Source organism: Artemia franciscana, chromosome 20 (genome assembly GCF_032884065.1).
Source record: "Artemia franciscana chromosome 20, ASM3288406v1, whole genome shotgun sequence".
Lineage (NCBI taxonomy): Eukaryota > Metazoa > Arthropoda > Branchiopoda > Anostraca > Artemiidae > Artemia > Artemia franciscana.
In genome coordinates, this window is record NC_088882.1 from 35211561 (window position 1) to 35227993 (window position 16433).

General features: G+C 35.9%; 1 protein-coding gene across 1 annotated transcript in view; it reads right to left on the reverse strand.

Annotated features, from left to right (window-relative positions):
- The window catches only part of LOC136040059 (guanylate cyclase 32E-like), a 283260-nt gene that overhangs the window by 232460 nt on the left and 34367 nt on the right, over positions 1-16433 (reverse strand). The window contains exons 4-5 of the mRNA XM_065724125.1: positions 14564-14696; positions 3817-3894 (exon numbers count right to left, since the gene is read on the reverse strand). Coding sequence (XP_065580197.1) covers positions 3817-3894; positions 14564-14696 — 211 coding nt within the window. The remainder of the gene's footprint in view (positions 1-3816; positions 3895-14563; positions 14697-16433) is intronic.

A 16433-nucleotide genomic window follows, 5' to 3' on the forward strand; every position in this document is an offset into this window, starting at 1 on the left:
CCATAGAATTGGCTTTGTGATTGGCCTCTCTGCGCTAAAAGCTCTGCTTTCATGGGACCCATGTAACCCAAGATTAGCCCAGCGTCTTTATTATTGTTATATGCTATACGCACCAACAAGATTGGACACGGACGCTGATAAGGACTTTGAATTGATCTGGAGATTTCAACGCAAATATACCCAGACTTTCTGTGTCTAGAGGGTGGCTGGATATTCCATGTAAACACAATATTCCCCAATGTTCGCGATATTGTTGGTTGGTTCACTTATGGATAGTCGTGGTCAAGTTTGGATAGATTACTCCAGTTTGGGAGATGCCATAACCTTACCATCATCAACTACATGTTCCAACACAATCCCTTCTCAAAAATAACATCGCTCAAGTCATGACGCCACAGCAGGCCAAATTGACCATATATGGATCCGTCAGCGTTGGCACTCCTCAATTATAGATTCTTGAGATTACAGAGAAGTGTGCACAAGACCGAGAAGTGTGCACAAGACCAATATCTGGAAGTATTCATACGCTATTAGGTGCAAGGATATTCCTGAAGTTGAGTGTGAAAGAATAATTCTGCCTGAAGTTACAGAACCAGTTCACAAGCATGAAAGACGGTGAAGAAAATCCCATCAACCTATTGAAACAACCCGGGACACCACTGAAAAAGTGGCTGCCGATGTTATCTTTTTATAAAAACGTTCATCCCTCACACAGTGGAAATTAAAGTCAATAACCTCCTCCCTTCTGTTTTTACTTTTGACTTTGTCTTCGGCACAATCTTTTCATTAATTGTAAATATTTCATTTTAACAGTTAATTTGGCTTGATTTTAAGTGGTTGTTCTTGTTATTTTACAGCATTTGACTTAGAATGCAAATTCGGCAATGTTTTGCTTCTCGCCTGTAATTTTGTTTTACACCACCCTTTTTGTTTTTGTTTTTGCCGTTAATCATATAAAGTTCGTTTTTTCTTGTACTTGGACCTTTTTTCTTTTTTCTTTTGCGTTAAATTTTTTTGACTATTTTTATGCTTGATTGGTGTTTCTTCTACTTTTGTTCTGCTGTATTAATTGTTTCTTTGTATTGCTTTTTCTTTTCAGACATATGAAGCGAATTCGGCTCTATTAGAGATTGTGATACCCTTTTGAAAATAAATATTATCTTATCTTATTATCAGCTATGCTCCTGCAAAACTGAGAAAAAAATTAAGTCTCGGAGAAAACTGTTAACCTAATTAAGGCAAGGCAATAGGCATCAAACGTATCAACCACAGTAAAAAAAAAAGAAACATTATTACTTGAACAGAACAAAACCAGCTTATGTCGGGACTGCAGCAGTTCTGGGATGGGATTTTGTTAGATATGGAAAGAGAAGTCAAAAATAATGACACGAGAAGGTTGCAGAGAACTCTAAAAAAAAATAACCGGAAAAAAATTCACCTATTGCTGGATTCCCGACGTGCAAGTTAGACTTGATCACTGGATGATTCACTTTAAGGGCCATCTTAATCCAAACACACATGGGCAAGATGTGGCAAGAATACTGCAATCAACAGCTAAAAAACCACCGTATGAAATTGACTTGGCACAACATTCAACTTCAAAGATAATATGCGATCAAACGGCTAAAAACCAATAAGTCACTCGGCGAGGATCATCTCACTTCTGACGTCTACAGGGTCTCGCTACAAGTTGCAGTAGAACAAGCAGAACCTCTTTTCAGTCTGATATAAGAGAAGAAGACCTTCCTGTATGAATGGAACGTGTCAGTAATAATCCCAGTATTTAAAAAAGGGAACAAATGTGATAGCCTTAACTCTCCAAGGATATCACTCATGGACATGGTCACCAACGTATATTCGGTAGTTTTGCTCAATAGGTTCGAGGAAGCAACAGATGAGTGGACTCGTGAGGGTCATTACGGATTTCTCAGAGGAAGAAGGTGCACCGACCAGATTTTTACTGGCCGTCCTATTGTACAACAGCGCAAATGCTACAACCTTCTATAATTAACATGTTTGTGGATTTTTTCCCTACTTTTGACTCTGTAACTGGTGAAAACCTTTCATTAATCATGGTAGAAGATGGTAAGCCGGTTGAATTTATAGGCTGCTAAAGGCCTACTATGACCATTGCATATCAACTGTAAGAGTGCTGAGTCAAGAAACTGACCCCTTTTATGTGGATGGCGGTGCAAAATAAGAGTGCAAATATCCCCCTCGTTTTGTTTCACTACTATAAAGATTGGGTTCTAGAAACAGCACTATCAAGTTTTGATGGCATCACTATAGGATCGGGCATTAATGTGTTTGACCTGAACTACGCCGAAGATATTGTTGCTCTTAATACTGATCCAGCAGCTGCCCAAGCAATGTTAAATGAAATAGAATATTTCTCTCAGCTACTGTAATGAAGATCAATACGGTAGAAACTAAAGTCATGGATCTAACTAATACGCTGTAGGATTATCAGCCTGTGCTTTACGAACAGGAATCAAAAAAATTCGATAGCTTCACTTATCTGACTTGTTAATGGAATCTCGGAGAGGCTGTAACCTTGAAATACAGAACAGAGTCAACAAATACCAAGCCATATTCTTTTAACTCCGCTGCCATTTGTGGAACTGATGGGAAATCAGTTTGGAAACAAAATTGTGTCTCTATAAAGCGGCTGGTAGATCTGTTCTATGCAGTTGAGACTAGGCCACTTTTTTATCTTCATGACATAGACGTCTTTGACCATCGCTGTTTACGAAAAATCCTGACGATTTATTACTCCGACGGAATCTCAAATGCTGATGTGCCTTACCGCTGCTGTAACATCCAGACCAAAGCCACAATTGTCAAACAGAGAAGACAGCGTTGGCTTGGCCATGTTCTGAGAAGACCCAATGACCGCATAATCAAGTAAGTGCTTCGTTCTGCTCTTCTGTCAGATTGGCGCGGATGTCCTGGCGGTCAATTGAAGAAATGATGGGCCACTGTCACAAACAACCTCGATACCACTGATGGATTTCGGAAGTTTGGCAGAAAGTGGGAGAGCTGTAGCTCCAGTTTGCTGAAGAGCTGGCACAAGATCATGGCAAATAGGGGTCAACTATACGAAGTCTTCTAGATGCTGAGTGAGGCGTGCATGTCTAGTCGCAGCAAGTATAAGTTTTCGATATAAAGGGAAATAAAACATATTAATGTGCACCTGAATAGTTAGCTTTATTTTTGAATGTTATTTCTCAACTAAACAAAAGTAATATCCTATTTTCCTAACGTGTCTGGGGGTTTATGTAAGGCTTTCTTCAGTTGTGTTAATATCAAAAAGAGGCCAAAAAACAGTTTTTGTAAACACAGCTTTCAAGTCTTTCACTGTTGTTTTATTACTACCCTCATGACAGGATTCTTTCAATCAGGAAATATAAATTTCAAGGCAAGACCGAAATTTCTCGACCTTTTTTGCAAATTTTTTTTAAGTAAATGTCTATGAGAAGTGACTGTGTCGCTAGAAAACTAAACAACTTGGTCCAAAATGATTTTGTCCGTAAATGTTTTTGTCTCTATACTTAAAATTTAAAGGAACGTTTTAAACAGTTCTCGGGAGGAAACTATACTCATTTGCATACGATACCCATGCCCAATTGCATACGAATGTTATTTCTGCTATTTATATGATTCTCCTAAATGCAATATTTCACTACATCGTCATAATATAACCCTTTTTTTTACCTGGTACTACCGCAAATATAGTTTATATAATAATATCAGAAATAAATATGTGCAATGTTTTCTTTTATTCTAACTCTGATTCTTAGAAAAAGAAAGGCTAACCTTTTTCCAATAGCTTTTTTGATTCCAGGGCTGCTATCAAGTCCACATGCTCATAGTAGTGACCAAAAATCACATAAACTGAAAAAAAACAATCACATAAACACAATCACATAATCACATAAACTGAAAAAAATCACATAAACTGAAATCAAAAACTTACAAATCCCACTCTGCAAGGTACTCATAGAGCAGCTTGTTAATAGAGCAGCCTGGTTTGCTAATTATTACATTGTACCTCATTAAGAGCCTGTTTCTAATTTATTTTATTGATTTTTTGTGTCGTTGTTAATTTCATAATAATAACTCCGTCATATGCTGCTAGTGCACACATCAATTACAAATTTTCCATAAGAAAACTTGCTTCATTAGCCAAGGGAAAGCCAATCACATTGTGCTAACAGGTGTGCCAATCCCGTGTGTCAACAGGACCTTTAAAGTGTCTAACTGTCGTAAAAAGTTCGTAACAATACCTTGTAGCAGCAAAAAAACTTGTATGCAAATAAAATACTGAATTCAATGTTTAAAATGAGCTAAAATTAGCTTTTATTTATAAGATGTCTAGAATAAAACGATTAAACTTCACTAGGAGTTAAGACATAAATCCTGACACGAATATAGGTTACAATAAACAGTGAAGCCGAAGTTAAAGCGAATACATCCTTTAATACAAAAGCATTGATTAACTAGTCTATTTTGCCCATCTGAAAGCAAGGGATTTAAAAGGAAGAAATACTGACTGAATTAAAGTAACAACCAAATTAAAAATTGTCACAAATATTTTATTGCAGGATGTTTCCCTCAAATATATTTGGTTTTGTAACACCCAATGAGAAGCTAGAGCAGTGGTGCCAGTTCGGAGGAGAGAGGGGGAATTAGATCAGCATTTTTAGTTTCAACTGCTAAAACTGCTACTATCGATTCATCGTAGTACAGAGTCACATAAGCCCATAGCAGTACGCTCTACCCCCTATCTGTTCAAAGCTTTCCTCTTATTCCCACCCATGACGTTTCTATCTCGGTTAAATCCTTTTTCATAACTTCGACGAAATTTGATGACAATCTGTTTTTTGTCTGGTCTCAAAAAGACCGTCGAAATTCGTAATTTTTGGCAACGTATTATCCTTCATCCGTAAACGGGATGAAGCCCTAGAAATATATATCTTATGGTTTCTTTTATTATATCTTATATCCCTAGAAGTTGAAACTAACCAATATTTTTAACATACAACATTGTTTGATTTACGGTCAGAAAGTAAGTTGGTTTTGTCACAATTGTTTCTCCTAGATTTTGAACAGCACTTATTTCCGTATTTTCGCTTTAAAAATCGAAAAAAGAAGCGTTTTATATCCTAAATTTTAGAAAACATTTTAGGAAACAAAACCCTTACCCCAACCCCATGTTTTGTGAATTGTCATCCCTAAGATTGAGAATCACTTATGATTGACTCACAATTGAATAAGTAGCTCAAATTGAAAATTTAATTTAACCGGTATATTTTTATAACGTTTAAAATGAATAGATTTGAATGAAACTATACTACAACCAATGCTTCTACTAATAACTCACCACAGCATAAAGGCACATTAGGCCAACAGACATACGCACGCCCCTCCTCCCTCCCAATATGTTCAAAACCTCCGTTTAAAATGAATGGATTTGAATGAAACCATACTACAACCATTGCTTCTACTAATAAGTCACCACAACATAAAGGCACATTAGGCCAACAGATCTACGCACGCCCCTCCTCCATCCCAATATATTCAAAACCTCCAACTTTACACCCAGCCAGGAAGTTCCCGTTTCCCTTAAATCTCTCTTTACGACATCCTCCCACCCCATTCGCAACCGACCTACTTTCCGCTTAGCCCTAGATGGTCGGCTAAAAAGGACAATCTTTGGCAATCTATCATCCCTTATCCACGGAACGTGCCCTAGCCATCTCAACCTTTCTCTCATTATAGCCCTAGAAAGCGGGATTGAGCCGCACTTACACCAAAACCATAGATGGAAATTTATTCAATATTAGGCTAATAAAACTGAATTAACCATACATATTTTAGGGGTTCTGTGATTAAATTACACAATTTACTAGTATAATCTTACTTCAAATAAATAAATATGTTCAAATTTTGAATATAAACAATTCTGCAAATTTGTGTTAGGTGATGCCTCGCGTCCGGAGCTCTAGCTCCTACAGCCTTGAGTGGCCATGTCTCGCAGACGTAGAGTAGCACAGTTCCCATGGATCCTTTGTAGACTCTGACTTTGATCCTTTTCCAGGCGTCATGTCTGACCCATAGCGTCTTTTTCAGAATGGTAAAGACTCCCCAAGACCTTACTTTTACATTATACTACAGAAACTTTTACTTATAAGTAGTTTTAAGATACATAGAACGCATAAGTTTATGGTACGCCATTGAAAAGTTAAAACAGTAGCAACACAAAGAGATACGTAGAGGAGTAATTAGCAGATTTTGAAAAAATCAATAAGCTTTTCCTAGAAAGCTGGTGCTAGTTGTCGATCGAAAAATCCCCCCTCCCGCGGAAAATGTCCCCTGAGAAAAGCTTCCTCTGGAAATTTTTCCCGGTAAATTCCCACTCTGAAAATCCCATCTCTTCCCTTCCACCAAAGCCTTCCCCTGGAACTTCATGAAAAATTTCCTCACCGCTGAAAATTCCCCCGGGCGATTCTCCCGTAAGATTCTCTCAATATGCAAAATAGATTGTGATCAATATGCACAATAGTGGATTCAAATAGAAAGAAAGACAAATAAATCTATTGTGCTCAATATGCACAAGAGTGGATTCAAATAGAAAGCAAGACAAATAAAAGAATTCTGTCTGTGAATCTAGATTCTTCCCTTGGACCCTCCCCCCCGCAGAAAACTCACCTGAAAAAATATTCGTATGCTATCCAAAAATTAAAAAACACAGTTCTTTCCCCAGTGGATAGGGGTCATGTCATCCCCAGAGGCACGATTATTGGACCTGATCTTTCAATTATGCCGAACCAAATGACTATGTCAAAAGTTCAATCAGATATCTTTGGAAAAAAGGGGAATGGGAAGGGGGCTAGCTGTCCTCTATTCTGTTTGGTCGCTAAGAAGGGTTGTAAAACTTTTAATTTTGCTTGAATGAGCCAACTCCTGATTTATTAGGATTCTGGGTTCGATAAGATCGCCCCTGGTGAAAAAACAACAAACAATACAAATCCATGATCTATTTTCATTAAAAATATCAATTTCTAAATTTTTGGGAATGAGTACTTGAAACCTCTTTGGTAGGGTTCTCTGATCGTTTTGTAGTCAGTTTGGGGGACAAATGCTTCAAAGGGTTAATTTTTATGGAGCCCTCAGATACATAAAGAATTATTTGTAGGGGGGAGAGTAGAAACTGATATGTATAATCCACCTTGGTTTCCGGGAATATTTCTGGTCTATTCTAGAATTAAGAGAAAGTAAAGAGTAACATTAAACCTTAAAACAAGCAGAATTTATTCCGTAGAGGAGGAGGGCTGCCCTCTTCTCATCCCCTACATCCCCCTCGCGGTCTTAAAATCTTGAGAGGATGCTCATTTTATTAGAAATTGAGAGTTCTATTCCTTTTTTCTTAAGTCTAAAGTAATTCTAGACCAACCAGTCTCTGTCCTAGCACCTTTTTTGATATGTGGTCCTTTTTTTACCCTCGTCTAATCGATACTGAAGGTACCTATCTTGTGTTTTCTCTGTGGCTGCTCAGTTTTGCGTGTGGGGGAATTTTCCATGAAGAGGGAGATTTCCATGAGAAATATTCCGTAGGGAGAAATCTCCAGGGGGATTTAACGCGGGGTGAATCTTAAGGGGGGCAAGATCCAGGAAGAGCTTTCTCGAGGGGGGTATTTTCCGGGGGACCGGCCCCCAAAAGGCCACGGTTGCGGGTTTATTTTTTCTTGTTTTTGTTCAGAAGTGATCTTATCGAACCGATAGTCTTCAAAGAACGGGAGAGGGCTTATTAAAATGAACATTAAATGCTTTAAAACCCATTTAAAATAACCAAACAGATTGTGGCACAAAACTACGAATCTGCTCCATGGAGGACCGAGTTGCTATCGATAAAAATTCTGAGATAGCCAATCGATTTAAAAGTGTCAGAAACTGTTTATTAAGCTTCCCAGTTGCGGAGGAAGTAGTGTCGTATTGGTGCTTACGCGCTCCTGAAACTTCACGTACAAAAGTCATGTACAACACGTATACAACTAAAAGTACTCCAGACTGGAAGGCATTCTGAAGGATGTGTAGTGGACGATAGTCGATACTTATTTGTGAGCAGGGGTTAATGACTTTTTGAAAACTGTCTTGACCTGGGAAACTACCTGCTTATTTGGTACAGAGACTTAGACTTGACTTTATCAAACAAGAAACGATATACATAAATCTTATACAAAGGAGACAGGGAGACAACTCGTTTTGTCTCCTTTAACAATATAGAGAGAAAAAAGAAGAAGGAATTACACCTCAATAACTCACACGGATTACATAGAGAGAGAGAGAGAAAAAAAAGCAGAAAAAAATGATTGACTCATGGAGAAACGGATGAGTCTTATACATAAATTTATAAATAAATCACTTTACATTCAGTCCCCGCTACTATAGGCAGAAAGAACTATCTCTTTAGTGATGGTGAATCACTTATTAAATCAAATAGTTTATATTTATTGGCAATCTTAGGAAGTTGATATCTTAAACTTAATCATGATCTCTCATTTTTAATAAAGGAAAAAGAAACTCCTTGCTCTTGATAAATGGCTATGTTTATTTTCGACCAAGATTTTCACGTTATTGAAAAAATTATCCCTACGTTGGATTTCTAAAAACCATATGCCTATATTAAGGTGAAAAACTTGTTGTAAATGAAGAATATCAAGAAATAAAAAAGATGTTTTACTTTCAGATAATTCTTTTGTCTTCCTAGGGTGTATCAAAAAAAGGACCAGGATCCTTATTGCCTTGTTTTGGACAATTTTGAGTCTTCATAAATGTGAATGGAATGCCAATATTCAAACGGTCGGGCAGTATTGAAAATAGCATTCCACTAATGAAAAATATAATTTTCTCATTATTTGGTTGGGAAACAGGAACTTTACTCTATGCAAATAGCCGAGATTCCTGGACACTGTTGCCTTGATATTATGAATATGCGCCATAAAAGACAGAGTTGAGTCAATATAGTTACAAAAAAAATATAACAAAAAAAAAATATAGTATCAAAAAAAGGACCAGGATCCTTATTGCCTTGTTTTGGACAATTTGGAGTCTTCGTAAATGTGAATGGAAGGTCAACATTCAAACGGTCGAGCAATATTGAAAATAGAATTCAACTAATGAAAAATATAATTTTCTCATTATTTAGTAAGGAAACAGGAACTTTACTTTATGCAAACAACCGAGATTCCTGGACACTGTAGTCTCGAGTTTGTTAATATGGGCCGTAAAAGACAGAGTTGAGTCAATGTAGATACCTAAATATCTAACTACATCCACTCTTTTTATGGAGGAGGTTCCAATACTAATTGTTTTAAATGACACGCGTCATTGCTCTCAAACTTCTCCCAAAAACCACAAATTCCGACTTCTCTAGGTTAGGTATTAGTCGATTGGCATGAAACCAAGAATTTACATTAAAAGCAACAGTTTCGAGGTCCATTCATAGGTCCTAATTCAAACTAATTGCTGTGTCGTCTGCAAACAATATTGGTAATTCATCGTCCAAAGACATGCATTTGGGGAGGTAATTATGTATATCATAAAAAGTAACGACCCCAATACAGACCCTTGTGGAACCCCTATATTTTCTAAAGGAAAAACATGAAATGATTCCTCACCAACTTTGATTGTAAGACTTCTTTCTAATAAATAAGATCTCACTAACTTAAGAGCTATTCCACGAATTTCTATATTTTCCAATTTATCAAAAAGAATTGCATGTTCTATGTGTCAAAAGCTTTTTTAATGCCAAAAAATATAGTTGCCGCCAAATAACTATGATCTATAGCATCTGATAAGGAATTATGTAAAGCAGCTACTGCTTTCTCTGTTGACCTACCACGCAAAATACCAAACTGATTGGGAGAAAAAAAATTAATTAAAATTGAAAAAAAAATATTATTCAATTGTCCATCCTTATTTAGTGTATGGTTGTTCATTGCGTGCAATCAATTTTTCTAGTCATGTGAAAAGGGTCCAGATTTGTGCAGAATAAGGCAATTCGAAGTTTGTGTGAGTATCTTGCGTGTGGTAGTACTAGAGATAGTTTTAGAGATTTAGATATTTTTAATATTGATTTTATTAAGTCTTGGCAGATTTTAATTTTTGTATACCAGGTTTTAAATGGATTGTCTCCTCAGTATTTTAGTAGTTTTTATCGATATAATTCAAATTATCACGATTATTCTACTAGGGGCTCTGATCAGTTGACTAGTGAAATCAGGCATACAACGCGATCTGGGTTTATGATTAAACATGTGTGTGTTGTTATTTGGAACTCAATTTCAGGGAGTGTTAGATGGTCTGAAAACCTTATGTTATTTAAAGTAAGAATAAAAAAATATTTTTTGAATAAATTTTAATTTATATTGGTTAAACATTTATCCCTTTTTTATGATGAGAGATGGCTGTTTAGAGATTGCATAGTGTTTCGTCTATTTTTTTTTTTTTTTTTTTTGCGTATTTCTTTGATTTTGAATGAATAGTTATCATTTAATTGTTGTAATTTTGCTGCTGAACAGGGACATTTTAGGTCCCTAAATTGAGCAGCATATCATTCATTGTAAGTGCAATTTTAGTAATTTTTATTTGATGAAATAAACGCATGCCTACCTACCTACCTACCTACCAGAAATGAAGTAAGGCCTGATCGGAAAATAACGGATCATCCCTGATAGGATGATCCGTTATTTTAGCTCCTTCATTAGTTGTAATGTGGGACGGAATATTTCTTGTTTTGACATTATTTAATCTTTCATTTATTATTTTCCATGTTTTCAGCGGTGAATCAAAAGTTAACTGATTTTTATACTTTTTAAAGTTTCAAACAGTTCGTGGTAACGAACTGTAGTAAGGAGCGACCCGGCTCAATAGTAACCAAAACTTTAAAAAATTTAATTTTGATATCAATAGCTACATCAACAGAATCGCATTTTAATGCTGATTTTAAATATATAAGTTTCATAGCCATCATTAGTCTTACCCATCAAAAGTTACGAGCCTGAGAAAATTTGCCTTATTTAAGAAAATAGGGGTAAACACCCCCTAAAAGTCGTAGGATCTTAACGAAAATGACACCATCAGATTCAGCGTATCAGAGAACCCTACTTAAGAGGTTTCAAGCTCCTATCTACAAAAATGTGGAATTTTGTATTTTTTGCCAGAAGACAAATCACGGGTGCGTGTTTATTTGTTTGTTTGTTTTTTTTTTCCCCAGGGGACATCGTATCGACCAAGTGGTCCTAGAATGTCGCAAGAGGGCTCATTCTAACGGAAATGAAAAATTCTAGTGCCCTTTTTAAGTGACCAAAAAAATTGGAGGGCATCTAGGCCCCCTCCCACGCTCATTTTTTCCAAAAGTCAACGGATCAAAATTTTGAGATAGCCATTTTGTTCAGCATAGTCGAAAACCATAATAACTATGTCTTTTGGGATGACTTACTCCCCCACAATCCCTGGGGGAGGGGCTGCAAGTTACAAACTTTGACCAGTGTTTGCATATAGTAATGGTTATTGGGAAGTGTACAGACGTTTTCAGGGGGATTTTATTTTGTTTGGGGGTGGGGCTGAGGAGAGGGGGCTATGTTGGAGGATCTTTCCTTGGAGGAATCTGTCATGGGGGAAGAAAAATTCAATGAAAAATGCGCAGGATTTTCTAGCATTACTATAAGAAAACAATGAAAAATAAACATGAAAACTTTTTTCAAATGAAAGGAAGGAGTAGCATTGAAACTTAAAACGAACAGATATTATTACGAATATGAGGGGTTCTAATAATACTTTAGCATAAAGAGCGAGGTATTTAGGAGGAGATAAATACCTCGCTCTTTATGCTAAAGTATTTTTAGTAATTTCAACTATTTATTCTACGGCCTTTCTGATTCAGGGGTCATTCTTAAGGAATTGGGACAAAACTTACGACTTAGTGTAAAGAGCGAGGTATTAACAAGGGTACAAACCCCCTCGTATACATAATAAAAATATAAGGTTATCAAAGTTTGTTACGTTAGTTAATTCTTAAGTTACGTATATTTTTTACTAATAAAAACCTTCATTAAAAATTAGAAGTTCTAGTTGCCTTTTTAAGTAACCGAAAAATTGGAGGGCAACTAGGCCTCCTTCTCCACCCCTTATTTCTCAAAATCGTCTGATCAAAACTAAGAGAAAGCCATTTAGCCAAAAAAGGATTAATATACAAATTTCATTTTAATAATTTATGTGCGGAGAGCCAAAACCAAACATGCATTAATTCAAAAACGTTCAGAAATTAAATTTAAAAAAACTAATTTTTTTAGCTGAAAGTAAGGAGCGACATTAAAACTTAAAACGAACAGAAATTACTCCGTATATGAAATGGGTTGTCCCCTCCGCAATCCCTGGCTCTTTACGCTAAAGTTTGACTCTTTGCCACAATTCTACTTTTTAAAACAATTAAAAGCTTTAGCGTAAAGAGCGAGGGATTGCGGAGGGGACAGCCCACTTCATATACGGAGTAATTTCTGTTCGTTTTAAGTTTTAATGTCGCTCCTAACTTTCAGCTAAAAAAATTAGTTTTTTTTTATTTAATTCTATATTAATTTCATTTGGATACTGCATCTTCACCTTATATAATCTATTTTTTCTTTTATACTATTTAACAAGCTTTGAGTACCCCATGGCTTACAAGCTAAATCCTGACTTTTTCTTAATACCAAAGGACATACTCGGTCGAATATTTGGTTAAACTTACTATAAAATAAAACTATTGACTGATTCGGGTCTTCAATATTTAACAGATCACTCCAATCTAAAACTCTTATTTTTATTTTCATCTCATCTAGAGCTGTGTCAATTTTAAATTTGCTTGGTTTGTACTTAGAGTTTGACTCTTGGTTATTTAATTTGATGAGTTTATAAGAATAGATAATGAAGTCATTTTGATGAAATATCGGCCAAATTCGTCAGTTAAGCTGGCCTGCCAGTTGATAAAATCCATTTTACCGACATTTTGGCTAGTAACGCCTCTGGTCAGCACCGAACCAAGTCCACGTGAAGTGATTGCTCGTGCTTCTTAGTCTCAGCCTATTATCTCTGTGCAGTTCTATGACAGGGTAACTTCTACAATTGGCATTAAATTCATATTTTGAATTACTTTCTTTAGTCTTTATCTTTCCCTGCAATGATAACACTACCCCCCAAAAACACGAAAAAATAATGAAGATAAATAAAGATATGAACATATATACAATATGATATTCTACACTATAAATTCTTCTTATGTTTTGGTGTATAGGTAGAATATTCAGAAATTCCTTCTTCTCTTCATTATTTTTATTTACCATATTCTTCTCTGGATGAAAGGAATTTTCCTGCGGGAATTTTTCCGCGGGAAGAACTGTCAACGGGGGAATTCCTGAGCGGGAGTTCTACCAAGGGAAAAATTTTCCAGGGAAGTGCTATTCTGGGGGAATATTCTTAGCACCCTAAATTTTAGGCTATAGTACAATTAGTTTATACTAATATTGTAAATGATGTGTTTAAGGCCATGACTATAAATAAAGGAAAAGAAAAAAAAATCAAAAAAAAATCAGGTAGACGAAAGCAATAAAAAAAAATTCAGAAACAGCAACATAAATAAAATCACAGTATAACCAGCCCTTATGGTGGGTTATGCCTACATGAATAAACTGCACCAAATTTCTAATAGAAAAGCTATTCCTCAAAAACTCTCCTATCTACAATTCTTCCCCTCGTCCACTTCAAAATTACTCTTTCCCCAATTCCTGGGGGGAGAGGTTTCGGTATGATCCTTAAGAACTAGCATAAAAAAGATCAAGTGCTTAGGACTGAGACGCATATTGAAATATTTAAGGCGACGACAGAAAACAGAAATTTTAAACAGACAGAAAATAGAAAAACAGAAAACAAAAAGCAGACCACGGGCTGAAGTAAAAAGCATTCAGACCAGGGAGTCAAGAGATCGGGCCTGGCGCACCCATTTTTCAATGTCCTGATTAACTGAAATTGAATCACCCTGTTTAGAAAACTCTCCCAACTCCCCACCCTTACCATAACTCCTATTCCATTCACTCTATTCAAGACAAATCCATGAATTGGATTTAACTACCTCAGCAAAGGAAAGAGATTAAATCAGGGCCGTATCCAGGATCTTTTTCGGGGGGATGTCTTACACAAGGATTTTTTTTTCATGAGGGAGTACACAAAAAAACTCAAAAAGACGCATGAAAAAATGTTTATATTCATTTTTGTTACGTCTTTACGAGTCAGACAAATATTTGGGAGAAGGGGAAGGTTCAAGCCCCCTAACCCCCCAGGATACGGCCATGGTTTCACCAACATTTTAGATTCGACAAAAGAGAGGTTTTGACTTGTTTTATCGTGTGAAATTAAAGGGTAAGTTGGCTCTACATGGTCTAACGTACAATATTCAGTTTCCGTAGAGCTTTATTTCTCTAATAGAAACTAAATTATAAAATTAAGAGCTTCAGAAAAAATGTCTTACTTCGAATATCTTTGTACGTGTTTTCAATAATGTCAATAAACTCGTTTTCTGTAGCATGTGGAGCAGACCAAGTTAATATGAACTTTACCTCGATTCCAAAAGACTCCAATGTTGGAACTATTCCGTTGGCAATCTGAAAATAGATTATATAAACTGATAAATCCACACAGTACACGTCACGCAAACATAATACCATGGTAACGGGACAACTTCTCAGGGAGATAATATAATAAATAAATATTAAATCAGATAATTATATAACAATAAATCAAATTAAATAAACCAATAAACACACAAAGCACACGTAGCACAAACATACTACCTCATAACAGCAGTCAGGGAGAAAAATTATGATGAAAAACAGTCCCTACCCCAAAGCTTTGACCTTCAAAGCCTTTTCCTTCCACTATACATATTTCCACTATTTTACTTCCACTATACCTTTTCATTCCACTATACATTCTGCTCAGTTGTGTCAGTAAATAATACATCTATTACTAAATTCCTCCAACCCCAAATTCCAAATTCCTCCAATTCCTCCAAGATGTCGCTTTACGAATTCCTCCAAGTTGTCGCTTTACGAATCATCCTACTAGCCATCATCAAAACTTCTCCATTATTATAACAGGTCAAATAACTCTGGAATCTGGGTAGTTTACTATTATTCGTTCTATCGAGTCAAATTTTTCACCAAATTATTTTTTTTCTCGATTCGGATCAATACAGTAATAATTTTAAGTCGTCATCATGATCATGATATGTTGTCAATATTTAAAAACACCTTAGGTGCTAAACAGGTCTTGAGTCATCACGGGCTGAAGCTACTGAAAACCTTCTCGCTTGGTATTCTAGATTCTAAGATTTCAATCACAGCATAGCTACTCTATAACGTTTATAATTTGATTTCAATAGAAAGATTCAATAGAAGATGTCAAAAATCAGAAGAGGCAGGACAAAACAAAATTGAACTCGCAGCACATTGAACTGGGTCCTCATGAAATCAGGCTTTCGGTACCTGAGGCAGCTTTGGGTATAAATTCAGATTAGCGGGTTGCTAGTTTGGGGACACAGAGGCATCTGTAGTCAGGATAGCGAAATACTAATTCCTTTACCATTTGCGAATCATTAGCTAAAGCAGGTGACATGATAGTATATCCGTGCGTTGAATGGAGCAGCTATCAATACTTTCCAGTGAAATATAATTTAATTCCTTTTATTACCTCATATTTTTGGTTTCTGTGGGCTGAAATATGTGAAGGCAATACGTCAATAAAGATTTGTCCCCTATTTTTTTCCATATATTCTATTAAGTTCTGTTTTCCTAGCATAACGGTTTTAGAAAGTAATGATCCAGCAGCACTCTGTATAAACTAAATGTAGATATGTAGAATATGTAGATGACTCTCGACAAATGAAACTAGATAAATTGATAAATCTCGAATGTTTTTAAATCAAATTAGGAAAAAAGAAATTGATATATCTTTGCGACTAAGATATGGCACATACATATTTTCAAAGTGAAATCAAAGCTAGCCAATTCAGGTATATTCGTTACTGAATATCTTACGAAAGCAAAAACATTGATTCTTGAAGTTGCAAGAAACCGATATGGTGTAAAGAACGTGTGGACTGATCCTGGCCGTGTCAACAAGCGTGATCAAGCTGATAACCACCCAAAACGTAGACGTTCGCTAGTTGAAACGATTTAGTTTTAAATCTATTTGTGATTTTGGGTTTTTCTCAGTATTTTAGTTCTAATTTCATAAATTTTTTTCTTTATTTTTCTTCATGAGAAAAAGAAATTATTTTAGTTTTTATATATGTTGAATAATATTTCTTCATTGAAAAGATTTATATGTAATTCCCTTCG